Raw genomic sequence first — 25489 nt, 5'->3', positions numbered from 1 at the left:
CACACTCTTTGGGGATAGATACAGGCTTTATTATTTACCAGATCTATGACTTGGGCAAGTTACTAACCCGCCCGAAATTGCAATTGTTTCACAGTATGCAACAGGGAAGAGTCAAGGCGATGATATGTGTCAGCAGGTACCAGGTCCAGCACCTGGCATGTCTTAGGTCCTCCTAGTTTTTCCTTCCCTTCCCGTCTTCCTTCATGCTCAGTGTGTCCGGGAGAGCCAGCCCTTCCTGAACCCACCACCACACACGCTCACATTTACTCAGTGCTGCTTCTCTGTGAGGCACCGGGCTGAGGACTTTATGTGTCTTTTATTTAATGTATATACAGACCCCAAGGAGTAGGTACCATTATCATCTTCATTTGATAAACAAGAAAACCAAAGCCCAGAAAGGAAGTGGGATGCCTTTCTGCAGGTCACACAGTTGCACTGGGCTGCGGTCTGTTGGGATGAGTTGCTAGGAGGCCACGCAGGTTGCCGCTGGGGAGCTAGCAGGACGGGTCACAGTGAAGTCTGAGAAGGCTGCCTGGAGGAAGAGGCATCTGAGCTGAAGAATTAGCCAGGGGAAGGATGAGAAGAAAGGCCTCACAGGCAGAGGGCAGTAGATGCGCAAAGGCCTGGAAGCAGGAAGCACACTCATATTTTACTGAGGTTCGAACATGTGAGGGAGAAGTGGTGAGAGAGCGACTGGAGAGGAGCCAGGAGCCAGATCCTGGGGGTGGGAGGAGGGGGTTGGGAGCCAGGCCAGGAAGCATGCTTTCTTCTGCCAGTTCCAGGGAGCCAGTGTGTGAAGGAGACTGACAGGATCATATCAGGCAATTTAGAAGGTTCTGCTTGCAGCCAACTGGGAGGTGAGGGACTGGAGAGTGATTGGAGGGCAGGGGGGAAGCAGCGGGGATGATAATTGGAGATCAAGTGGGGGGGTCCAGGGCTACAGGGAAGGCTTCGGGGGGAGGAGACAGAGTCCGTGGGCCTGGACCGAAGGGCAGAGATGACAGATGGAGGCTGTCAGGCGGGTGGGATGGAGAGAGGCATGGTAGCAGCCGTGCACGGGGCTGGGCGGTCATCGGTGTGATGAGTGGCCGTGTCAGGGACAAAGGCAGACTTGCTGGCCAGCTGTGGGTGTGGGATGGCCTCCGCGGGCCCTGAGGCTGTCAGTTGGCAGCACTAGGTAAGGCTCTCAGTGCCTTCCGGGGGCCCCCCAGGCAGGTGAGTCAGCACCTGGCCAAGTGGCTGAGTGTTTTCCAGTTCCCTGCGTGTGTGGGCGAGTCTCTCACTGCCCACACATTAGGGGGAGCCCAGCCTGGGACTCTGGTCCAGACCAGAGTGACTGACTCATTGGCTGGCAGGGCTGCCACCTTCCCCCATGAGGCAGTTAGCAACCTTGACCTCCCACGTACGCTCCGTGCTCTTGGCCTTCCAGTCTCACCTTTAGGCCATCCCTCTCCATAACTTCTGCCCACCTTCCCCCTTCCATGCTCAGGCCTCCAGCTCCATCCGACCCCGTGGTGGCACAAAGTGGAGTCTCCCTCCCCCACCCTCTGTCATACCCTCCCAGTTCCCCACATCTCCACTGCAGCAGCCTGTCGTCTCCAAAGGAGGTCTGGCTAGAGAGCCAGGTTCTCAGGTGGCACGAGAAAAGAGGCAGGGCCCTGAGAGGGTCAGGAAGATCTGGGGTTGAACCCCGCTCTGCCGCCAGCTGGCACGCTGCCTCCTTTCTCTGGCCTCAGTCTCTGCATCTGTAAAATGGGGATCCCAGGGCTTATTTCACAGGGTAATTGTGAGACACAAATAAGATAAGTGTATAAAAGAGCCTTGAGAAATAGGCAGTGCTGGGCTTGTGTTGGGGTTGACGACTCTGTTTTCTGTTTTAGGGGGCAGCCAGTTTTGTTTTGTTGTAATAAACATTTTATTTCAGAACAGTTTTAGGTTTTTAGCATCGTTGGAAAGGTAGTGCAGCGATTTCCCTTACACCGCACACCCAGTTTCCCGTTACTAACATCTTACACAGGGCGGGGCAAAAGTAGGTTCATAGTTGTTTGTGGGGAAAATAATGTAAGAATTAATAAATAATAATACAAGAATAAACTGTGTTTCACGTACTCACCAATTGTAAACCTACTTTTGCCCCACCCTGTATTTATGGTACATTTCTCACAATTAATGAACTGATATTGATACATGATTGCGAACCGAAGTCTATCATTATTCAGATTGCTTTAGATTTTACCTACTATACTCCTTCTGTTCAAAAATCCCATCCAGGACACCCCATCACACTCAGCCAGCATGTCTCCTTAAGCTCCTCTTGGCTGCAACAGTCCTCAGACTTGCCTTGTTTTTGATGACCTTGACAGTTCTGCGAAGTGCCAGGCAGCTATTTTGTAGAATGTGCCTCAGCTGGGATGTGTGTGATGTTTTTCTTGTGATCAGATTGGGGTAATGTGTTTTTAGGCGGAAGGTAAAGTACCGTGTACATCACATTTATCCTAAGTGCATACTTGCTCTTGGTGAGTTGGATTGGACTTCTCCCTGTTGACATTCACCTTGATTGCCTGGGAAGCCTGTTATTTTTGCCCTGAGTACAGCAGCAGGGCTAGATGAATGCCAAGTGTTGGCTGAACTAAGACCAAGGTCAGAAAATATGGACAAGGGCAGAAGCAAATGGAAAAGTAGTGAAGGAAAATAAAGAAAAGCAGGTATGAGGTGGATGCTTCAGCATGTCTGTCAGGTACCAGTTCACTTTGGGATGGGATGTTACATACCAGGAAACTTGTGTTTCAGCTCATTTACTCTTTATAACAACCCCTTTTACAGATGAGGAACTGAGGCCTGAAAGGGAAAATGACATGGTCACATGAGCCAGGGAACCTGGGGTCAAACCTGGGTCTGTCTTTACTGCCTTGGTCTCCCAGTGTTGAGTAAGTACTTTGAAACTCCCTTCACAGAAGAATCAGTCAGGGAAGGGGTATTCCTAACACATTTTGTTTTCTAATTCACTCTGTTCAGGATGGGTGATAATTAAAATGCATTCCATAAAATGATATGTAGTAGAAATAGAAAACAGGATAAGAGAAAATACAGTGGAAAATGAGGGTAAAGAAAAAGCTGAACATAAAGGCCAGGAAAATGCCCATAGGTGAGTTTCTGATTTGGCTATGAGCTTCCTGGCAGCCAAGGAAAAAAGGGATAGGGCCAATTCCTATGATTCCTGTAATCAGAAAGCAAATAAGCAATTTACTCTCTCAGGAACTTTGTGGCACATTTAAAAAGAAATTAATCACATGGAAATTTCACATGTGAAAGACACTGAGCAATGTAATGGATAATGTAATAGATGTCACAAGGTGTCACGCTCAGGAGTGATGGCCATATTTTTACTATCTTGCCCCTTAGCCATGGTTGTCCTATTTGATTGTTATCGAGCAACTAAATTCTATTTCTTTGTGGAAGTCACAGATGCCTATGCCCTAGTGACAAGCTGGGACACAGATTAACCAGTTACCTATGTACCAGGTCTGTGCTGGGCACCAGGGATAGAGGGTAATAAGATGATTGTTGCCTACCCCCCAGATCCTTTCTATTCCAGGATAAAGATGCCTAGACAAAAGCTTGAATGTAATGCAGGTACTATACCAGGGGCCCACCAACAGGCAGGGCATAATTCCTTCAGACTGGGGAGGAGAGGAGGGCTTCATGGAGGAGGAGGTAGGCCAGAGATGGAAAACAATAGTTGGGGTGGAGGACTCACAGTCTTGAGAGGGGGAATATCAGGTGCAGATCCCTTGAGGGTGGGGACCGTATCCTATGCAGGGCTACCCGCCTCAGCTGGAAGCACAGGGCTTGATAAGCATCAAGGCCTCGGTGAACTCCTGTTGAGCCCTCAACACCCACAGAGATAGATCTGGGGTCAGAGTGATGACCACACACCTGAAGGGTCTGTGGAGGGTGAGCCTAGAGAGGTCGGTTTGGGCTAGATAGGGGAGTCCTTGAATGCCAAGCTAAGGAGTTTGGATTTTGTTCTTTAGGAGGTGGGGGTCAATTGAAAGTTTCTGAGCTGTGTTTTATAAGAAACAATTATACAAATAATAACGGCTAACACGTAGTAGTCACTTGCTGTGTGCCCAGTACTGTTCTAAACACGTATTAACTCATTTAAGCATCACAACAGTCCTGTGAAGAAGGTACTGCTGTTATCATCCCTATTTTACACATGATTCAGCTGAGGCACAGAGAGGCCGAGTCACGGGCCCAAGGTCACACAGCTGGGAAGTGGCAGAGCGGCGATCTGAACTGAGGTTTGGATCTAGAGCTTTTACGTACTACCATATTGTGTCTATCAAATGCAAGTATTTAACTAACATGTAACGTGAGTGGTTGTACTAGACGACATAGAAGGATTTAACAAATCTCAGCTAATTACTGGCACCAGCGAGGCAGGAATCGACAGGGCCCTTGGCCGCAAAGGGCTGTACCCCTAGGAGCTGAGGCTTAGAAATCCACCCTGAAAACAGACTGGAGGGTGTGGCCACGGAGTCCCAGGCCTGTGAGTTTCACTCAGGAGCTGCTCCTTCCTGCCTCTGACATGCTCCAGAATTCTCTGAAGATCCCCTGCCTTGGGCAAACCAACCACAAGAGCCGTCAGGCCTTTGTCGTCAGAGCCACGTGAGCATCTATATTTCTCATTTCTGTTCACCCCAGGCCTGTGATTTCCACAGGGTGGGGTTTCACACCCGCATCTGACTCTCCTCACCTCCTGTGCTGCTGCGGTTCCTCCTCCTTGGTCTCACCGAGCCCTTCTCGGGAACTTCAGGCTAGATTATCCTTCTGGGCTCTGGGGTGGGGCGGGACAGGAACCAGCAGATCAAGGTACAGGCTCCACACAGCAGAGGTTGTGCCCCCCCTCCCCCCAAGCTCTTGGCCAGGCGTGGCACCCACAGCTACAAATGAGGCAATTAGGGAAATCGCTGGCCGCCCTGCGTGCTCAGTCCCGTTCCTCAATGAGCATGGGACCAGGAGTCAGGACCCGGGTTCCAGGCCCAGCGCTGCCATCTACTAGCTATGCTGCTGGGGTTCTCTGGTGGCAGAACCATGAAGTCAGTGTGCAAGGAGTCACCGCCTGGCTCCCTGGCTGTCGAGCCAGGTGACTTGGGTGGGGCCTGGGGAGGGGTGCAGAGGACAAGTCCCATCTCCTCCCTAACTCTCAGTCTTCTCGTAGGTAAAGTGGAGGTGCTGGTGCCCACTTCACAGAGTGCTGTGGGGTGAGGAGAGAGTTTGTCAAGCTGCACTTAGTAGGTGTGGGGTCTCCCCCTCCACCCCCTGCCACTTCTCTTGGAAAATGGAAGTGATACCTGCTGAGGCTGAGGCGCTAGGTGGGTGTGGGGATCCAAGACCGGGACTGGCAGGCCCTGCCCTGGCTGTGGGCGGGTACAAAGATAGGGCTGCCATTGTTGCTGGAATGTCACTCACCTGCAGGGGGCCTACGGCGCTCCCACCTAACAGAGCCCAGAGCCCTCTAAGCCCTTCCCACGCCTGCGGTGGGTTTAGTTTCACTTCAGGGCCCCTCGTCTTTTGTGTGTTGAAAAATAAACAGCTCTCCATCTCTGCATTCTGCTTGGGAGGTATGTGAGCTTTCCTCCTCGTCTGCAGACAGACTGCAGTGGGGCACGGGGCAGGGGCAGCCCAGCCTCGCTCCCCCACCCCCAGCCCCAGCCCCCATGAGATTCAATCCCTGCCTTCAGAATTCTCCCATTTAGAGTCTAAAGTGCTGTGTACTTCCATAGAAGGAAACATGGGGTTGAGGCCGTGTCGGGGGGAATACAGAGCAGGGATCAGAGGCCGCCTGGGTCAGGGGAGGGTGGACAGGCAAGCTTCCCAGAAAGGGTGACCTCTGAAATGAGACGAAGCGGGAGGAGCCATTGCTCTACTGCACCTGGGCAGGTTTCTTCCCTGAGCCTCAGTCTTAGGCTCTGTGAAAGGGGCCAGTTGTACCTGCTTCAGAGGGAAGGGTGAGAGGCTTAAAGGAGATGATGGGTACACGAACGGGCAAATACCTCCTACCCCTAGGTGTCCAGGAAATAGTATCTGCTGTGCCAGGAAGGGGAGCTGCTTGGTGAACCGAACTTCTTTCTTAAGGGTCTTTTCCATGCGTGTTTGACACCTGTATCGTAGTGTAACCGAGTGTCCTAGTTTCAGAAAAGGCTCAGCTGTAACCCAGCGTGAAGTGAAGAAGCCAGGAGCCCTTTCTCTCCTTCACCCAATGGGAGTGAGGCAGAAGGCTCCGGAATTAAAATTCTTGCCATAAAGCCCTAGCTGGTTTGGCTCAGTAGATAGAGCGTCGGCCTGCAGACCGAAGCGTTCCGGGTTCGATTCCAGTCAAGGGCACTTACTTTGGTTGCAGGCTCCTCCCCGGCCCGGGCCTTGGTTGGGGCTAGTGCAGTAGGCAACCAATCCATGTGTTTCTCTCACGTCTCTCATATCGATATTTCTCCCTGTCTTTACCTCTCTTTTCCACTCTCTCTAAAAATCAGTGGGAAAATATCCTCAGATGAGAATTAAAAAAAAATTTCTTGCCATAGTACTCTGGCTGCGCCGGACTTGTGCCCCTTCCACAAGTGCCCTTTGTCCTTGGGCATTGCAGGGTTAGATGCAGAAGGACGTATAGGCACTGCCGAGGACTTGTCATTTCCCCTCCACTTGTTCCATCGTTCACTTTAACCGCTTACTGAGCACCTACAGCAGCCAGGTGATGGGATGCTCTGCCAGCCCAGGCCCCAGCCCAGATGAAGCTCACAATTCTGGGGAAGGGGCAGGAGATAAATGTAAAAAACAAAAACAACAAAAAAGTAGTAGTAGCAGGCTGCAATAAATACTAAAAGGGAAATAATGGGGTGCTGTGATACTGAATTTGAGGGGCTACTTAAGGGGGCAGTCAGGACATTTCACGAGATGACATTTCAGTTGAGATCTAAAACAGGAGCTGACCAGGGGAGGAGTAGAGATGAGAAGAGAATGTTCCAGATAGAGGGAACAGGGCTATAAAGGTCTGGGTCGCCCTGGCCTGTGTGGCTCAGTTGGTTGGGCGCCATCCCGTGCACTGAAAGGATGCCCATTCCATTCCTGGTCAGGACACAGGCCCAGGTTGTGGGCTTGATTCCCGATGGGGAGTGTGCAGGAGGCAGATGATTGATGCTTTGTTCTCACATCAATGTTTCTCTCTCCCTAAAAAAATCAATAAAAAAATCTTTAAAAAATTTTTTTATTTTATTATTTTAATCCTCACCTGAGGATATTTATCCATTGATTTTTGTTTGTTTTTAGAGAGAGAGAGTGGAGGGCGGGGGAAGGACAGAGAGAGAGAAACATGGATGTGAGAGACACATCAATTGGTTGCCTATTCCATGCGCCCTGACCAGGGTCAAGCCTTCAACCAAGGTGTATGCCCTTGACTGGAATCTAACCCAGGACTCTTCAATTAGGGGGCTCACGCTCTATCCACTGAGCCAAACCAGCTAGAGCTAAAAAAATCTTTAAAAACAAACAAACAACAATAATAATAATAAAGGTCTGGCCCTGGTCAGTGTGGTTCAGTTGGTTGGGCGTGGCCCCATGCACCAGCAGGTCTCAGGTTCCATCCTCAGCAGGGGGCATGCAGGAGGCAGCCGATAGGTGTTTGTCACATCGCTGCTTCTCTCCCTCTCCCTTCCTCTATACAAAAATCTATAAAAACATATTAAATCAATAAATGTCTGGGTGGAGGGGAGGAGGAACTTGGGGAATCTGAACAACCGAGTGAGGGCCACACAGGGTCTAGGCCAGTGATGGCGAACCTATGACACGTGTGTCAGAGGTGACGTGCGAACTCATTTTTTTGGTTGATTTTTCTTTGTTAAATGGCATTTAAATATATAACATAAATATCAAAAATATAAGTCTTTGTTTTACTATGGTTGCAAATATCAAGAAATTTCTATATGTGACACGGCACCAGAGTTAAGTTAGGGTTTTTCAAAGTGCTGACACGCCGAGCTCAAAAGGTTCGCCATCACTGGCTTAGGAGGAGCCACACTCAAGGGCCCAAAAAGCCGCATGTGGCTCGGGAGCCGCAGTTTGCAGACCGCAGGTCTAGGGGAGTGAGGTGGGGAGCAGCCCAAGGTGAGGATCGGGTGGGCAGGGTCATGGGGGGCTGTCCCTACAGAGTTTTAAGCAAGGGAGTGACAGGATCCGCATTCCCTTTCTAAAGACTCGCTGTGGCTGCTGAGAGGGTCCTGAGAGGGCAGCAGTGGACCAGGAGCTGTCACTGTGGCTGGGGCCCTCTCTGAGCCTGTGGCTTCACACAGATCTGGGCTGTAAGCATCAAATAGGGGGATGAACAGAAGTGCTTTTGGGGAGCTGGAAAAAGGTAGGGGAGTCCAGGTCTCACTTGAAGTGTAGGGTTTAGGGCAGGGGTGGGCAACCTTTTTGTGAGTGCGTGCCAAGACCAGCAAAATCTCTGACTCAAAATTCTTCTGCGTGCCAACCCTAATTTTTTGAGAATATGTTACGCCTACTTGATATCTCTTAAGGTGTACGTATGTGAAGAACCTTGAAGAAATAATAAAATTCCTTCGAGCGACAAAAACACAGTATATGATGATGAAAAATACATTTATTTTTTAATGTATACATGTTATGTAAAATTATTTATTTACCTAAGATGCACCTACACTGAATTTATCTGAAAAATAAAAAAGTTGACATTAAGAAAAAAATTGTAAATGGAAGATTATAAGAGAGGGTTTCGCGTGCCAGCAAAAGTTACTGGCATGCCATGTTTGGCGCGCGTGCCAGGGGTTGCCCACCCCTGGTTTAGGGTCTTGGGTGCAAGGGAAAATGGGTGTCCAGAGTCTTGAGTACCCCACATCGGAAAGAGCCCCCTTTTCCAGCGGAGGTCACAGGGCCCGTGAGAGGCCTGGGGGGGGGGGGGGCTGGAGGCTTTTGACTCCTTTGAGACCTGAAGCTGAGGGTTCGGAGGAAGTCCCACTTTGAGCTTGGAGGCAAGCACTGGGTCCCCTCCAGCCACCCACATGTACACTCAGCATTTTTTTCTTTCTGTCAGGGGAGTTCTCTGGAGTTTTCTGAAATCATTCATGAACTCTGGCTTCAAGACCCTCGAGCTAGAGGAAGGGGGAAGGGGAGAGCCTGTCTTTTTTATTCTACCTCTTCCTGCCCACTCATCTTTGCAGCTCAGATGGGGGACCCCCGCCGCCCCTAAAGGCTAGTGGTGGGAGGAACCTCCCACTGTTGGGGGCCAAACGGGGGGCGGGCACCTTCCTAACTCTTGCCTCTTGGTAGCCGCCACTGGGATTATTGGAGGGGACTTAAGGTTTCTCACGGGGAGAGGCTGCTGCCAGCCCCTTTCCGCCTGCCAGGGGCTAGGTGTTGGCCGCGCCCTGATCTCGGGGGAAGGGAGGTCTCCCCTGGGGCCTTGGGGTCTCCTGGGGGCCCCCGGGAGGCAACCTGCGCTGTGCGCTGACCTGGCTCCGCCTGCGAAGGTGGCGCAATGCCGGCCGCCCGCTGCCCAGCCCGCCCGGACCTGCCGGGTGCGCGGCGGTGGCGGCAGCGGCGGGGACCCCGGCGTCTCGGGGCGCAGCATGCCGAGCGGGTGGCCGTGGGGCGCATTGGCGGCCGCGCTGTCGGCGCTGGGGGTGAGGGCGGGTGGCCGAGGCGCAGGGTGGTGGGAGGCGGGACCCCCTCCCGCGGCGGGCTGGTCGGTGGGCTGGTCTCGGTGTCCGGGCTGGGGCGGGGCGCGGCGGAGGCGGTGGCGGAGGTGGTGGTGGTGGCGGTGGCAGCGGCGCCCGGCGCTTCCCCATTTCCCCCATTCGGGTGTGAGAGCCATGGAGGCGCTGAGGGAGTCCGTGCTGCACTTGGCCTTGCAGATGTCGACCTACAAGCGGGCCACGCTGGATGAAGAGGACTTGGTGGACTCACTCTCCGAGGGCGACGGGTACCCAAACGGCCTGCAGGTAGGAGTCCGGCCCTCTGTGCGACTCCCCCGTTGGGGGGGGGGGGGCTGGGCATGCGCACTGGTGCTCCCCTTCCTCCCACCCTCCCCCTCCCGCGCACCTCCGCCCCCATCCTGCCAGCCCAGAAGGGTCTGTGCCCTTCCAAAGCTCCAGGCAGACTGGCTCCGCGGGGAAGATGCCGTCCTGGTGCAGAAGTGCGCCTGGCGCTGAGCTTCCCCACCCGCCTCCCCTCGCCAGCTCTGCCCTTCCCCGAATCCTCCAGAATCCTCCCCACCAACTGGGGGATCACAGCCCAGGGGGCAGAGTAGAAGCCCACACCCCCTACCCTCTGGGGCTGAACTGGTCCAGTTCCCATTCACAGGGAGGCAGTTCCTGGGCCCTGAGGGACTTGCCCTGGGCCACACAGCCTGTTGTTACTGGCAGAGGCTAAAACTGTTGGCATAAGCCCCTCTCAGTCCTGGGCACACTGGGCAGTTGGTTGCCCTACCTGGTAGGCTTACTCTATTCTAACTCTTTCCACCCAAATACCTGAAGTCCGGGGTGGCGGGGGCGGAAAGGGGGCATCCTCTGCCCCACTAAGGTCTTCACCTACCAGAAGCCAGACAGCCCACCACCCCCTGCCTTGTGGCTCAACAGTGAGCGGGGCTGCTTTGTGCTCTTTCCCTGCGGGGACTGAGTCTTTCCCCCAGGCTAGTTACATAGATCCAGGGCAGCGGTTCTCAGCCTGTGGGTGGCGACCCCTTTGGCGGTCGAACGACCCTTTCACAGGGGTCGCCTAAGACCATCCTGCACATCAGATATTTACATGACGATTCATAACAGTAGCAACATTACCGTTATGAAGTAGCAACGAAAATAATTTTATGGTTGGGGGTCACCACATGAGGAACTGTATTTAAAGGGCCAGAAGGTTGAGAGCCACTGGTCCAGGGAGATCCGAACTCATGACCCTACCCTTACCTACATTGTCCAATTAGCCTCAGGGCCACCCCATGAGCTGTAGGGGTTACTATTCCCACTTCCAGGTGAGGGGACGGAGGCTCTGAAAGGGAAGCCTACTTGCCGGAGGTCACAGAGCTAGAAATCTGGGAGTGAGAAATCAAACCCAGTCTGTAGCACCTCTTCCCTGCGGACACTTCGAAAAAAGGCTAAATCCAGCAGGAAATGAGATTTCTGTGGCCGGCACTTTTTCCTTCACCAATCAAAACAGAATCTAATCAGCAATCTTTGTAGTCTCATCTTCCACAGAAGGTTCTAAATATATCAGCACAAAAGCATGTGGAATTCACAACAAAATAATGTGCCGTGTTGTTATCGTCACAATAGCAGCCCACGTGGGTCTAGCCTTTTTCAGGTCACAGAGTACGACCACCCCCCCCCCCCCCCCAGGCTGCCTGGCCCAGTGAAGGCAGCTCAGTCCCTGAAGGTGGGACGGAGGAGGGGGGTAGATTTAAATTCTGACTCCACTCAGGTCTTGGGGGAGTTGCTTACTCCCTTTAAACCACAACTTCCTCATCTGTAAAATGGGCGTTAGAGAAAGTGGGTGTAATGCAGATTACAGGGCCTGCTATGATTGCTGATGTTATGACTGATGGGGTAAGGGCCCCTGCGGCATGTCACACATGATAAAGCTGAGTCTGAGCGAGATCAGGGGGATTCCAGTGCTCACAGAGCTACCATGGGGGTTGGAGTGCAGTATTGGGGTCCCTACACCAACCCGCATGCACTGCCCACTTCTTATACAGGAAAAGCTGAAAAAGTTGCCCCCAGGCTTTGGGGCATTTTGTGGGTACCCAGTCTGGTTTGCCTTAAGCCTCCACCACTGCCCCCATCCCCAGCGCTTTTTCTCCTAAGAGTCGAGAGCCTGTCCAGCCCCTCTTACAAAGCAGAGCTTTCTATTAATTTTATGGTTTTTGTTTTTTGGAGTTTTTTTCCCATTGATTTTTAGAGAGAGTGGAAGGGAGAGGGAGAGACAGAGAAACATCGAGAGACACAGTGATTGGTTTCCTACTGCACGCACCCCAACCAGGCCGGGGAACCTGCAACCAAGGTACATGCCTTTGACCGGAATCGAACCTGGGACCCTTCAGTCCGCGGGCCAATGCTCTATTCGCTGAGCCAAACTGGCAAGGGCTAATTTTATGTTTTTAGTCATTGGGTTTTTTCCCCAGTATACCAACTTTACATGCTCCTTTGTGGGGGGCAGAGGGGAGTCCAGTATTAAAAAAGATTTTAAAATAAACAGTAATCCCACTGCTCGCAGATAACCACTTCTAGGTATTTATATTTGCATGTATATCTATACTAATAAAAGGGTAATATGCTAATTAGATTGGGTTGACTGGACATCTTCCAGTCATCCGGTCCTCCTTCCAGACAAAGCCACGGTGGCGGGGGCTGAGGCAGAGGCGGTTAGGGGCGATCAGAATGGCAGGCTGAGGGGTTAGGGGAGATCAGGCAGGTATGCAGAGGCAGTTAGGGGCAATCAGGCAGGCATGGCGAGTGGTTAGGAGAAATCAGGCAGGCAGGCAGGTGAGCAGTTAGGAGCCAGCGGTCCCGGATTGCAAGAGGGATGTCCAACTGCCGGTTTAGGCCCTATCCATCTGGGATTGGGCCTAAACTGGCAGTTAGACATCCCCCAAGAGGTCCCCAATTGGAGAGGGTGCAGCCTGGGCTGAGGGACCCTCCCCTCCCATGCACGAATTTCGTGCACTGGGCTTCTAGTATATTTAAACATAGTTGAGGACACACTGTTGCATCCTGCTTTTCTCGTGTAATGCTACTTAATAAGCATTTTTCTATTTGGAGGTTGTTAAAAACCTCCAAAACATGCTACCATTACAAAACATAGTCTCTCACCCTGGCCAGTGTGGCTCAAAAGGTTGCCAGTTCAATTCCCAGTCAGGGCACATGCCTGGCTTTTGGGCTCAGTCCCGAGTAGGGGCCTTCAGGAAGCAGCAGATTGATGTTTCACTCTCACATTGATGTTTCTCTCTCTTTCTCCTCCCTTTCTCTATCTCTAAAAATAAAAAATATATTTTAAAAACCATAGTACCTCATGGCACCAATATATAAAAATGTAGTCAATCTCTATAGCTGGACAATAGGCCCAAACACTGTCACAACTACTGTTGACCATCTTTTAGCCTTTTGGATAATTTCCTATGAGTTGGTTGCTAGAAACACAACTGTACCCTCCCGTTTAAGCTTTTTAAAATGGACCCAGCCTTCCCAAAGCTTTCTCTCTTGACAGGCAGCTAGAAAAATAAGCTACTTGATTTTTCAAGATTTTGAAGCCCATTGGTTCTACGAACTCCAGTTACTGATGCTGATACTAGCAAATGAAAACTTCCATCTTTCAGCCAAACTTGATACCTTCATTACTGGGGATCGAGCCCGCAAAAATGTGCCCTGACTATGACATGTTGGTATATTCACAAAAATATACCAACAAAATGTTGAATTTAGCCAGAGCCAAGTTCTTCCTGTACCTCACCTAAAAGGGGTTTACTTTTCCTTCATCTCATATTTTAGTCACAAGTTCATTGCAAGTCACCAAAATCAGTCACTGTGGCCTGCGTGCAGAATTTACAGTCAGCTAGCTCTGACACGGAGCCCTAGCCTTGCCTCTCGTGGGCTCTCAAACCTGGAATCAACTCACTTAGACAGCTTTTTTTTTTTTGGTGCAACATGGGGTTAATATTATTAGTCCACCTCTCAGAGCTGTTGCAAAGGTTGACACGAGACAGTGTAAGTAAAGCCTTTATATAGTGCGCAGAAAAGGGATTTGGCTGTTATCAGGATTATCATCGAAACTCACCAGGCGTGATGTCTCAGTGATGCCCTACATAGAGTAGCTTTTCTCTTGGGAGCCTGTGCTCTGCTCCGACTGGCTGCCCGGGCTCCCCACACCCCAGCGCATGCCACGTCAGTGGCTTAAAAGGAGAAAAGTTACTCCTGCAGCCTCAACTGGGGAGCAGCTGGCCCTGACCGTTCACCAAAACCTTTGAAACTCATCCAGTGGCTTCTAAAAATCCACTTTTTCACAAAAAAAGAAAAGCTTTTTTAAATATATTTTATATTTAATTCTTAGTGGCGGTTTTCACTTTTTTTTTTTTTTTTTTTTCTGCGACATACAGATCTGTCTTTCAAGGGTGATTTCAGGGACAGTCCCACTTACTACTTTGAGAGACCTCTCTGCTCATCAGGAGGCTCTTTCAACTCCGTCCACCTGTTGGAGACTCACACTCTTGGCCTTAGAGTTCTAGAATCTGAGATGGTCAGACCTGGGACCTCCTCCAGTGTACTCATTTAAAAAAATATTTTTATTTATTTCAGAGAGTAAAGGAGAGGGAGATCTAGAAACATCAATGATGAGAGAGAATCATTGATTGGCTGCCTCCTGCACACCCCCCACACTGGGGATCGAGCCCGCAAACCAAGCCTGTGCCCTGACCGGGAATCGAACCGTGACCTCCTGGTTCCTAGGTTGATGCTCAACCACTGAGCCATGTGGGCCGGGTCAGTGTACTCATTTTAAAGATAGGAGACTAAGACCCAGAGGCTGCCCAGTGACGCCCGTGGGGTCTCGATAAAGTCCAGGGCAACCTTTTCTCTTGCTCCATTGGCATCCTGGTATTCCTTCTGGGAAGCAAAGGGAACTGGGGGTGCTTCTCTGGATACCAGACTTCGATTTCTGTCTAAGATGCAAGGTCTGTCTCCTGCAACAGGTGCTCCTCTAAGCTGTTATCAGTCACTGAAAGAGTCAGGCATGGGAGCCGGCGGCTGGGTGGGGCTCAGAGATGGGGAGGACCAGAGGGCTTACGGTTGTGCTCCGGACCGGCCTCAGTGTCCTCAGCCAGAAGCCTGCCATATGGAAACTTCTAGAAGAAACCTCCCCAACCTAACACCCTCACGGAGGCAGAGTGCCACACAGGGCCAAGCTGTCATGGTCTGTCTGCTCTGAAAGGCTGACTCCGAGGCAGGCAGCCTGGCCGCCCTGCCAGCCCTCATGGGGTGGCCAAGCTCTTGGGCTGCAGGGGGTGGGCTCCCTGCCAAACCCTGGGCCAGACCGACTCCTCTTTTCTGCTCATGAAGCCCAGGTCGCTGGGGGGCCTGGTGGTGTTCAGCCACTGCCGTCTCTCCTGACCCCCTGCTTTGTCTGAAAAGCGGGCTTTGCCCGCCTGCCCACTCCTGCTGCTGGCTTGTCTCCTGGGCCCCGGGCAGTGGTGTCCTGTCCTTGCCCGCAGAACTGCCTGCAGAACTCGTTCTTGCTGTAAGCCCCGGTGAGCCAGGCACTCACTTCTGTAACCGAATATTTATCCCTCATTAGGGCTTTGTTCCCTTGGCTGTGGAAACCCTGGGAACCCAGACTGCATGGCTCGCTGTTTCTCTTACTCCCATTCTGTTTCTCTGGCTCTGCCTGTCTCTCTCCTTCCGTCTCCCTCTTTACCTCTCTCTTTTGAGGGCCTCCTTTTCTTTCTGTCTCATTCTCTCTCTGCCTCACACGACAATAAGTGGGATATGAAGCCCACCAAGGACCTGAGCATTTACAGCAATTCTCAGCTCCATCTTCTAAGCATCAGCCCTGCACCGGGGCCGACAGGTGGAGTGGGCTGCCCGCCACTAACACTCCTACCCTGCCAGTCGCCGCAGACTGGTGATTGACATGCCCTCCTTTCCCAAAGGAGCCTGAGAAAGCACGCGCATCCTCCCCTGGCTGTGAACTGTCTTGCCAGGTCCTCTGCGGGAGGCGGGGCAGGACCCCGGGTCTCAGCGAGGAGAAGGGACTGGCCAGCAGCTCAGATGTACACCCAGGAATTGGACAGCCCCTCCTGGAGAGGGCTCAGCCCCGGGGCCCAGTGCCTCCAGGTGACTTCTGCCCAGGGGATGCCTCTGGGTTCCTTCTGCCCTCAGAGATGGGATTGGGGCTTGTCCAGAAACCAAGAGGCCCTCAGCCAGGCTGTGCAAGTCAAGCAAAAACCGTTACAGAAGTTAAAAACTCTATTTTCAAATTCCGTTTGCCATTTCTGCCTGGCACGATGAATTTCTAATTTAATTCTGACTGAATTCTAATTGAATTTTTCAGTGAACACTGTCTGTATGCTTGTCATTAAACAGCGAGGCGAGGCTCGACTTTGCTCCTGGGGCAGCACAGCCCTCGGCAGAGGCTGCGGGTTCTGGAAAGAGGCGGCCTTTCTCGCCGACTCTCTCCTCCACCCTCGCCACTTCCCGTGTTTCTTCTAGCCTAATACTAGTACCTACTCTTAGGGATGTTGTGAAGGAAGAATAGCACCACCCAGCAACACAGTGTAATTAACACAATGCCGGGCACACAGAAAGCACTCAAATATTAGCCGCCTTAGTCCTCTTTTTTCCTTTCCTCCTTCCCTCTGTTCCTTTCATTTCTCCTCGCCTTGCACCTCCTCAGATTCCCGACCTGTCCCGCAGTCTTGCTCTGTCTACATAAGGGCAGGTTTCCTGCTCCCCCAGCCTGATGCCTGTGCTCCCCAGCTTTTTAGAGCCCGCACCAGGCACAGGGCTCCCCGCCTCTTTGCACACCCCCCCCCCCCCATGAGCTAAGCCGTGATCGTGGGGCACTGAGAGGCCTCAAATAGGAGGCAGAATGTGGCACAAGCCCGGGGGCAGGACAGCAGGACGACTGAGAATAGGTGTCAGCACCTGCTTCGTATCCATTGGGACCCCTTTGAATACGAGGTAAACTGTGCGAGAAAATGGATGCCTGGGCAGAGGCACTTCCTAAACCTTCCCGTGCCACGGACGGACATGTTAGCATCATCCCGGGCTCTGTCTGCGCACCAGGCCCTCCCAGCCCAGTGTTAACTTCCTGGTAGCACCATGGTCAGAATTATCATCTCTCACCTTTAAAAAAGGTTCTGAAAGGATTCTAGAGGGCGGCACCCCTCCCCCACTGATGCATCTGCTTCGATTTCTGAGCCTCCTGGATCTCTGTGGAAAATGTGACTGGGCCCCAAGTTCCTTTTCTCGTTTTTCAGAAACCAGTTTTCCTTTCACGAGAAGTTCTTGTGTTCCCCTTTCTCTGGTGCGGCAATTCCTCGTCATTTCCTGGCCAGAAAATAACCCGATGACCACAAGCCCACTCAGTGCCCTTCCTTTCCCACGTGGCCAGCCTTAGATTCCCCCAGTGCCAGTGTGAGGCCCTTGGGTGCCCTGCCTGTTGGTGGGGCACTTGCAGGTCAGAGTCTGGGTCTCCCCATCTCCCCTGGCGACTCCTTTGCCTCCCCACCCCGTGGCAGGCTGTGGGTGTCCCTGCCACCAAGCCTTGTTCCCTTCACCTGGGCCTTTCCAAAGGGCGGATCCAATCATGTCACTCCAGCCTGCATTCTTTAAACCAGCGTAGTGCCCCTTAGGATCTCAGCCTTGCCACCCCCCCAGTTCCCTTCCCCACTCACCTGACCAGCTTCTACTTATCCTTCAAGACCCCACCCAGGCAGCCCCCACCTCCAGGAAGCCTTCCCTGCCCACCCCAGTCTGTGTCTTTATCTGCCTTTCTTCTGGGCTGTGAGCCCCTGAACACCAGGGAGTCTGTCTTCCTTCCAATAGTTCCAGCCCGGCCCTGAGTTGGCACTCAGCTGCTGGCACACAGCCATAAGGTCACTGAACCAAGCCCCGCCTCCAGGGGACCCCTCCTGCATGGTGGCCCTTGAACAGAGGGGAGCCCCAAGGGCCCCGCCACACCCTCCACTTCCTCTCATTGTGCCTCCCTTCCTGTTTAAACTGTGAGGCGGGGGACATTTTTCCTCCCTTTGAGGACCTGCCTGGAGAGAGCTCTTTCTCCATTACATCTCCTGACATCGTCCCAAAACTCAAATCTCTGACCCGCTGGTGGCTCCAGAATCAACACACTTGGTGTCAGTTCCAGGGCCGCCCATTCGGCCGTGTAATGAGAGCAGGGTCTTCCCTCTCAGGACTGTCACATCCTCATTTGTGAAAAGAGAACTGATAGCGCTTGTGGGGTTGTGGGGAGTTAATGAGCTAAATAAGGGTTCCCACGCTCCTGGGAAGTGTGAGCCGTGGTGCTGCCCTCCTTGTGGCGTATCGTCCCAGCCAAACGACGCTGGGGCTTCGGGAGAGCCAAGCTGGACACTCACTGGATGCCTGCAAGTCCAAACATCCTGTTCTTTTTCAGGCTCCTTACTGGAAAAACAGGGGAGCGCTGGTTTTTTTTTCCTCCTGCCCATATCGGGTGACACAAAAAAACACAAGCCCAGCTGGGTTGAGCTACTTGACTCTCAGAAGTTTAGGAGCAAATCTGAGCTGCCGAGCAGGGTGGCGGTTTCTTTCCTGGATTAGGACCCAGGCCGTGGGAACCGGACCACCCCTGAGGCAGGAGGGCCACCCCGATGTCTCCCCGGGGCCTGGGCCTGCCCCGGAGCCCCTTCCTCTTGGGGAGGGGGGGCCCTGGGCTCATGTCCTCCCCACCCCTCCTGCCTCCTTCCCTGCAGGTGAACTTCCACAGCCCCCGGAGTGGCCAGAGATGCTGGGCCGAGCGGACCCAGGTGGAGAAGCGGCTGGTGGTGCTGGTGGCACTTCTGGCAGCAGGACTGGTGGCCTGTGTGGCGGTGCTGGGCGTCCAGTACCGGACAAGTAGGTGCCTCTGTGTTTCATTGTGGGCTTGACTCATTCCTCCCCTCAGCTCTGTCCACTTGGGCAAGGGGCTCCCCTGGGACTGGCCTCCAAGGCCCCAGAGAGAGCCAAGTCCGGCGGACTCTGGTTACTGAGATGACCTAGGACCTGGAAGGTGGTGGTATGGGTGGTGTGAAGGTTTTGGTGTCAGAAGGTCATGAGTCTAAATCCTGGCCCAGCAGGATTTACAGCTGTATGATCACCTTGGACAAGTCACTTAATCTCCTAGAGTTTGTGTCTTCTCTACTTTAGTAGGGGAAATGGTGCCCAGTTTGGGGGTGGCTTTGAGGGTCAGAGATAACGTGTACGCGTACCTGGTGCCTACCAGGACTCCTTAACCTTAGCGGTGGGTGCTGTTGCCGTTAGGATGTGTGGCCTGGTGATTCACACAGGCTGGCACTGTCCACCATCCTTGGTTCCAACAAAACAGCCATAATGACTTCCGTTTACTTAATACTTTTCATGGACCAAGTACCGCACATCATCTCTACAAACGTAGTCTCATTTCCTCCTGACAGCAACCCGATGAGGTGTGGCTGCTTTTGGCCCCATTTTCCGTGTGAGGAAGCTGAGGCAGGGAGACTAAGCGACTTGCCCGAGGTTACTACAGGAGGGACGGGGGAAGTGGAATTCAACCACAGGCCCTGGGGCCCCAGAGCCCAGGCTCTGCCTCCCTTTGTAATCTGGGTGCATCAGTGTGAGGACTCCCAGAAAAGCTGTCCTCCCGTGACCCAGCTGACCTGTGTGTACCTCTGTAATCGCATTTCTCGGTTCTATCTTGCGTAGCGATATGATCGGGGCCTTTCCCATCCTGCTGCCCGGGGCCTGAGGCTGGTTCTCTGTGTGTGGCCGAGAGTATCTAGCCAAGTGCCTCACACAGACTCGGTGTTCAGTAGGCATTTATGGAGCTGGAAAGGGCAGATCCAAGTGAAAAACGAGGGTGGGGAGTCCAGCTGATTTCAAAGCCTCTCGCTCCCTGTGCCCCAGCGCCGAGCCTTCCGGTGGCAGATTGTCCACCTCGTTGAACAGCCTCGGTTGACCGGAGGGCCCAACTCCACAAACTTGGTCACCTGGTCACTCATCCCATCGGAGAGATTGTGAACCTTCACAGGATCTGGGAACTGCCACCCAGGCTTCACTGAGCCTTGTCCACTGGGAAGTTGCTGGCCCTCCTGGGTGGCCCTGCTGGACTGGGAGCAGGAAAAAGTTTGGGGGCCTGGAGAGAGGGCAGGTCTTATCTGAGTCTCCCCTAATCCCTCCTGTATCAAGCATCTGTTCATTCATTCATTCATTCATTCATTCATTCATCCGCCAGGTGCTAATCCACATTTGATTAATTAATTCAAGATTTCCACGCTCTTAAGCATATGCACTCAGCATAATCCCTGCACTGCCGTAGGTGTGCAAGCCATTTGCAAATTGAATAAATAAAGGATACAACGAGCAAGAAGGAGGAAAAGCTGGGAAAGCCTTTCTCTACCAATCACTCTTGTCCTGTAGGCGCCATCTTGCCCGAGGCACTATCTTGCCTAAATATCAGTTTCCATTCAGAACATTCTGCCGGGTGGTGTGAACTCTGCCCACCCTCCTCTGCCCAGCTCCTGGCCCTGTGCCTGGGGAGCAGGCGAGGCTCCAGCAGCCAGTGTCGCCCTGAGACTGGCCCAGGAGTTCCCAGGATGTTTCTCCACCAGAAACCAGAAGGGACCCCCAAAGGGTGGCTCCTTGTGATGGGGCCACAGAGGGGCCCACGGGAAGGAATCCTGTTTCTGCCTCGATCTCAGCCTTCTCAGGGACGTAGAAGGGTTTTCCCAGCCTGGACCTGGGTGAAAGGAACTCTGGGTGGAGCTGGGTCAGGATCAGGTGATCCCTGAGCCAACCCATGTGTTTTCATTAGCTGCCCGGGCCTGGGAAAGCAGTGGCCACCCCGGATATTGACAGTTACCTCATTACCCAGCAGCAGGTGCTGGCACGGGCCACATCTGAGCAAACAGAAGGCCAGACAAAGCAAATGCTCTGAGGGTTCCGAAAGGCCCACCTATACGTTATGTCTGGGCTCTTAAGTACATATTTATTCCCCTTCCTGCTGCACCCTCCCTTCTAGAAACGTGCAGGTGCTTTTCAAACAGCTTCAGCAAAACAAACTCAGTGTGGAGGCCAGGCACTGTCCGGACAAGTGCCCGGGACCTGTCCCTGCTTTCTTGAGTGATCATGCCCGTCCTAAAGGGGAGAAATATTTTCTGCCTCCACAAGTGGTGACCAAGTGCTGGACAAAGCTTGCTCATTCATTCATTCATTCATTCATTCATTCGACAAGCATGTATTGGACAGTGGTAGGTGCCATATACAATGCTGAGCAAAGGAAGTATAAAAGCACATAAGATGCTGCCCTACCCTCCCGCTCACATTCCAATGGGGGAGGTAGACAGGGAGATGGCCAGGACACCCCTTAGTCCGTGGTCAGATCTCAGCACCCAGGCAGCCAGAGAGGGATGAGGGTCTGGGAAGGTTTCCCCAAGGAGATGGAGCCTTGAGTATTGACCTTGACATTAGATGAGGTAGGGAGGGAGGCTGGAAACTAATTAATCAAATGTGCATTAAGTACCTTCTGGGTTAGGAATGGTTGGTAAAGGACCTACAAACCATCAAATGGTTAAATAATCAAAGCTTATTGCTTAAGCACCACCGAGGGACCTTGCCCTGTGCCTAGTGGAGTAGGTGCTTAAAGTGCTTAGTGATTAACTCAGGCTATTCCCGGGTGCTGTTTTCTTACTTCGTTTTAAACCCAAGTCCTACAAATCTCCCCCCCCCCCTCACACACACACACACACACACACTCACACACACTCACACACACTCTCACACACTCACACACACACACTCTCACACACTCACACATACTCACACACACACTCTCACACACACACACACACACACACACACTCACACACACTCTCACACACTCACACACACTCTCACACACTCACACACACTCTCACACACACTCTCACACACACACACACACTCACACACACACACACACACTCACACACACTCACACACACTCTCACACACTCACACACACACACTCTCACACACTCACACACATACTCTCACACACACACACTCACACACACACACACACACACTGGTGGATCTTGCTCTCTGAGGATCACCCTCTCATGCTGTCTTCCGGGTATTCCCAGCAGCCAAGATTTTGTCAGGCTTTACTTCCTGTAGTTTGTTGTACAAAAACAATAAGTATTATTTTCCTTTTCCAAATATGAAGTTATATCATAATAGTGAATAGGCTTTTTCAAACTACACGGAAATTCTCTTGCCCACCTCCACCTCCTGTAAAGATTCCGGCGCCTTCCCTGGTGGGGAGTGGGGCATGCAACTTTGCTTAAGATGATCAATCTAGAGCGATCCCTACCGTTTTCTCCTCTGTTTTCATGCCTAGTGGCTCAATGATTTTTAATTGTTGTATAGGCATCTCAACACAAGTCATTACCTCAAAATAAAGTCTCCCTGATTTTTGTGATGATGTGCATCTCCTCCGAGCCCTTGCTCAACCCGAAGGCCTTTGCGTTTTCATCAGATGTTAATTGCCTACCGGCCCCTCAACCCCGGCTGGCATTCTGTTTCCTAGTGAGGTGAGCTCTGCCCCGGCCAGCCGGTGTGTTCTTTTCTACTCTCTAAAGATTGGCCTGGGAGCCTGGGACCCTAAGACTAGCAAGCTGAGCCCCCGTGCCTGGCCGTGAGATCGTTTCATCATCTCTGTGCAATTGGTCCTGCTGTTCTCCCTCATTTCTAGATGGAGAAACTGAAGCTCTGAGAGATGAGGTCACATGTGCGAGGCCCACAGCCAGAAGCAGAAGCTGGGAATTGAACCCGGGTCTGAGTGCTCACAGTGCCTGCCCTGCCTCCTCCCTGTATAGGGGGGAGATGAACTCACCAGAGGTCGTAGTAGCCCCCAGTGTTCCTGGCAAAGAGGCAGCGAGGGAAAGCGGGAACCCCCGGCCATAGAGTTGCTGCAGCAGGACGGGCTGGGTTCAGTCTTGCTCTGCCCGCCAGCTGCGTGACCTTGTCCCCCTCTCTCATTCAGAGCCTCAGTTTCCTCATCTTTAATCGGGCCGTGACGCCTCTATCTGAGGCTTGTCCTGAGGCCTACATGAGATCATGAATGTGCGTGAAGTATCCGGTGCAGAGCTGTGTTCAGGAAACAGTCCCTCTTGTCGCCGGCACAGCTGTGTCAACAGACGATTCCGCTGAGCCTGTTCTTAGTCACCAGCCTGGAGCTCCAGCCTCTGGCTCCTGCAGTCAGGTTCATCTCCCTACCTCGGGCTGGGCCACAGCTGAGGCCGCCCACACTTCGGTTCCTTCGCTAGAGCCTGCTGATCGAACTTGAGGCAGGGATCCAGCCCCCTCCTGTTGCCCTTGGCCTTCAGACAGCCCTCACACCTCTGCCTGAGTTTGTGAAAACCAGCTCAGAGAAAGCTGACTTCTCTGCTCATTGTGTTTGGGGGGCACTGGTAGGATTTGCAGCCCTGCCCACTGCCCATCTGCACCAACTGCTGTCCCTTCTTAGGCCACACCTGACAGGTTGGGCTGCCCCAGGGGGGTCCTCACCAGGAGGGCTCCCTTCTAGGCCAAAGCAGACAGAGAGAGTGGGCTTCAGATCCCGTTGGCCACTAAGCAGGGTGCTGAGCCTCTCTGTGCCTCAGTTTCCTCTGCAAAAATGGCCGTAAGCAAAATGATCTCAGGGTTAAAAAAAAAAAATTAATTTCAGGGTTGTTTCGGTTTTGGTTGTTTTTAGGATTTGATGAGGTCACCCTCCTGCCTCGTGTTCAGTGGGGATGATTTTTTTATAGTTCCTTCTATTCTTGAAAGTCTTTCTTCTTCCTGAGTCCTGGCACCATAGAGTCTGTACCACCGTGTGGCACATACTAACTCCACTCAGCTTATGTTTGTAGAATGAATGACATGTTTCTCCTACTGTTGTCTTTTGACTTTTCCTTTATGATGTGTATCCCCAACTAACTTATTAGCTCTTGAAGGAAAGGGTTACACCTTTCATATCACACACACACACACACTGCACTCAGCAAGAACCTGAAAGATACTCAGTAATTATCTTGTTGAACATTGAATGAGTGAATGAATTTGTTGAACACCAGGGAACAATAAAAAGTCAATGAGCCCTGACCGGTTTGGCTCTGTGGATAGAACGTCGGCCTGCAGACTGAAGGGTCCCAGGTTCGATTCCGGTCAAAGGCATGTACCTTGGTTGTGGGCACATCCCCAGTAAGGGGGGTGTGCAGGAGGCAGCTGATCGATGTTTCTAACTCTCTATCCCTCTCCCTTCTTCTCTGTAAAATCAATAAAATGTATATATTTTTAAAAAGTCAATGAATATTTGTAGAGGGAAGGATTTGTTTCGGGGTACTTTTAAGCTATAGAAAGAATTTTAGGCAGCTAAACAGAAGTCTTAGTTTATAAGCCAAGAAATAGAGAACCTACTGAGATAATTTCTCTGGAGGGGTCTAGGGACCATGCAACTCCTCATCTGTGTGGACCAGGGTGGGGCATGGCGCAACAGGGCCCCTGGTCACTGCACGGTACTCCTGTAGCCTCCTCCCTGCCCGCCCTGCACTAGCCTCCTGTCCTTGTCTCCTGCCAGGAACGCCCTCGGTGTGCCTCAGCCAGGGCTGCGTCTCAGTGACCAGCTCCATCTTGAATTCCATGGACCCCAGGGTGGACCCCTGCCAGGACTTCTTCACCTATGCCTGCGGCGGCTGGATCAAAACCAACCCCGTGCCTGATGGCCACTCGCGCTGGGGGACATTCAGCCACCTCTGGGAACACAACCAAGCCATCATCAAGCACCTCCTCGGTAAGCACCCTGCAGGGGGACCAATGAATGGGCTGCACGAGGGCCGTCAGCAGGACCTACCTGGCCAGGCCAGTCAACGGAGGAGCTTGGCTGGAGGGGAAGACAGAGGCCTTGGAGTATGTGAAAGTGGGCTAGAATACCTGTCTCATCACTGTGTGCCTACGTTACTTACCTCTGAGCCTCAGTTTCTTCATCTGTAAAGCAGGACTAATAATACCCAAGCTGCAGAGTCTGGAGAACTAGAGAGCACACATGTAGAGTGTTAGCATGGCATGTGTGCACATAGTAGGTGCACAGAAACTAGCAGCGTGGTCTTAGCTTTTGTGACTTCCAGCCGCAACTTAGTCGTTGACTAGTTTTGACTGCTTTTTTGCAAGTTGTGAGTGAAAGGAATCCAGGCTGAGCACACGAGGTTAGATTTTAAGGCTGTGAGCAGATAAAAGTCCTAACAGTTTATCTGAGAGTTACTCATTGAAGGCAGCAGTCTTCCTTGGCCTCCTGAAAATGGATAAGCCTCTAACTGAAGTTCTTCTCTTTGCTCCCTGTGAGGCTTTCAGCACCTCTAGCTGACCTTGGTGCTGATGGTTTTATGCTTAGATTAGAAGCCCATGTCTGTCTTGTTTGCAGCTGTATCCCTAGATCATGTGTGTTGAATTAACATCTGCCTGTTGGGTCGTCCTCTGCGTGAAATCATGATACTCTGTGCTGTCACATATAGAGGTCCTGGCTTGAACCCCTTAGCAACCGATATCTTGGCCATCTTCCTCTCTCGCTGACCCCATCCTGGGGCCCCAAATGGTGGGAGAGGTTAGATCATGAAAAGCCAGTCAATTAATCCATCAATAAGAGAACTTAATTCGACAAATACATATTAAGTTTAAAAACAAAACAACCAACCCTCAAGATACTCAAAAGTAGG

At 52.2% G+C, this 25489-nt stretch overlaps 1 protein-coding gene across 7 annotated transcripts in view; it reads left to right on the top strand.

The window, feature by feature from the left end:
• ECE1 (endothelin converting enzyme 1) overlaps positions 1 to 25489 on the top strand; it is a 99914-nt gene that overhangs the window by 36649 nt on the left and 37776 nt on the right. For 4 of the 7 annotated variants that reach the window (XM_036347315.1, XM_036347311.1, XM_036347314.1 and 1 more), the window contains exons 2-4: positions 9924 to 10010; positions 18497 to 18638; positions 24358 to 24570. In XM_036347315.1, the coding sequence (XP_036203208.1) occupies positions 9924 to 10010; positions 18497 to 18638; positions 24358 to 24570 (442 nt within the window). Of the gene's footprint in view, positions 1 to 4639; positions 4672 to 9623; positions 9693 to 9923; positions 10011 to 18496; positions 18639 to 24357; positions 24571 to 25489 lie in introns of those variants that run through there. The other 3 variants (XM_036347316.1, XM_036347313.1, XM_036347317.1) reach the window with 3 other exon arrangements.

This window comes from Myotis myotis, unplaced genomic scaffold (genome assembly GCF_014108235.1).
Source record: "Myotis myotis isolate mMyoMyo1 unplaced genomic scaffold, mMyoMyo1.p scaffold_m19_p_2, whole genome shotgun sequence".
Taxonomy (NCBI): domain Eukaryota; kingdom Metazoa; phylum Chordata; class Mammalia; order Chiroptera; family Vespertilionidae; genus Myotis; species Myotis myotis.
The sequence above is the reverse complement of the archived record's forward strand: the minus strand, read 5'-3'. Positions and strand labels throughout refer to the sequence as shown.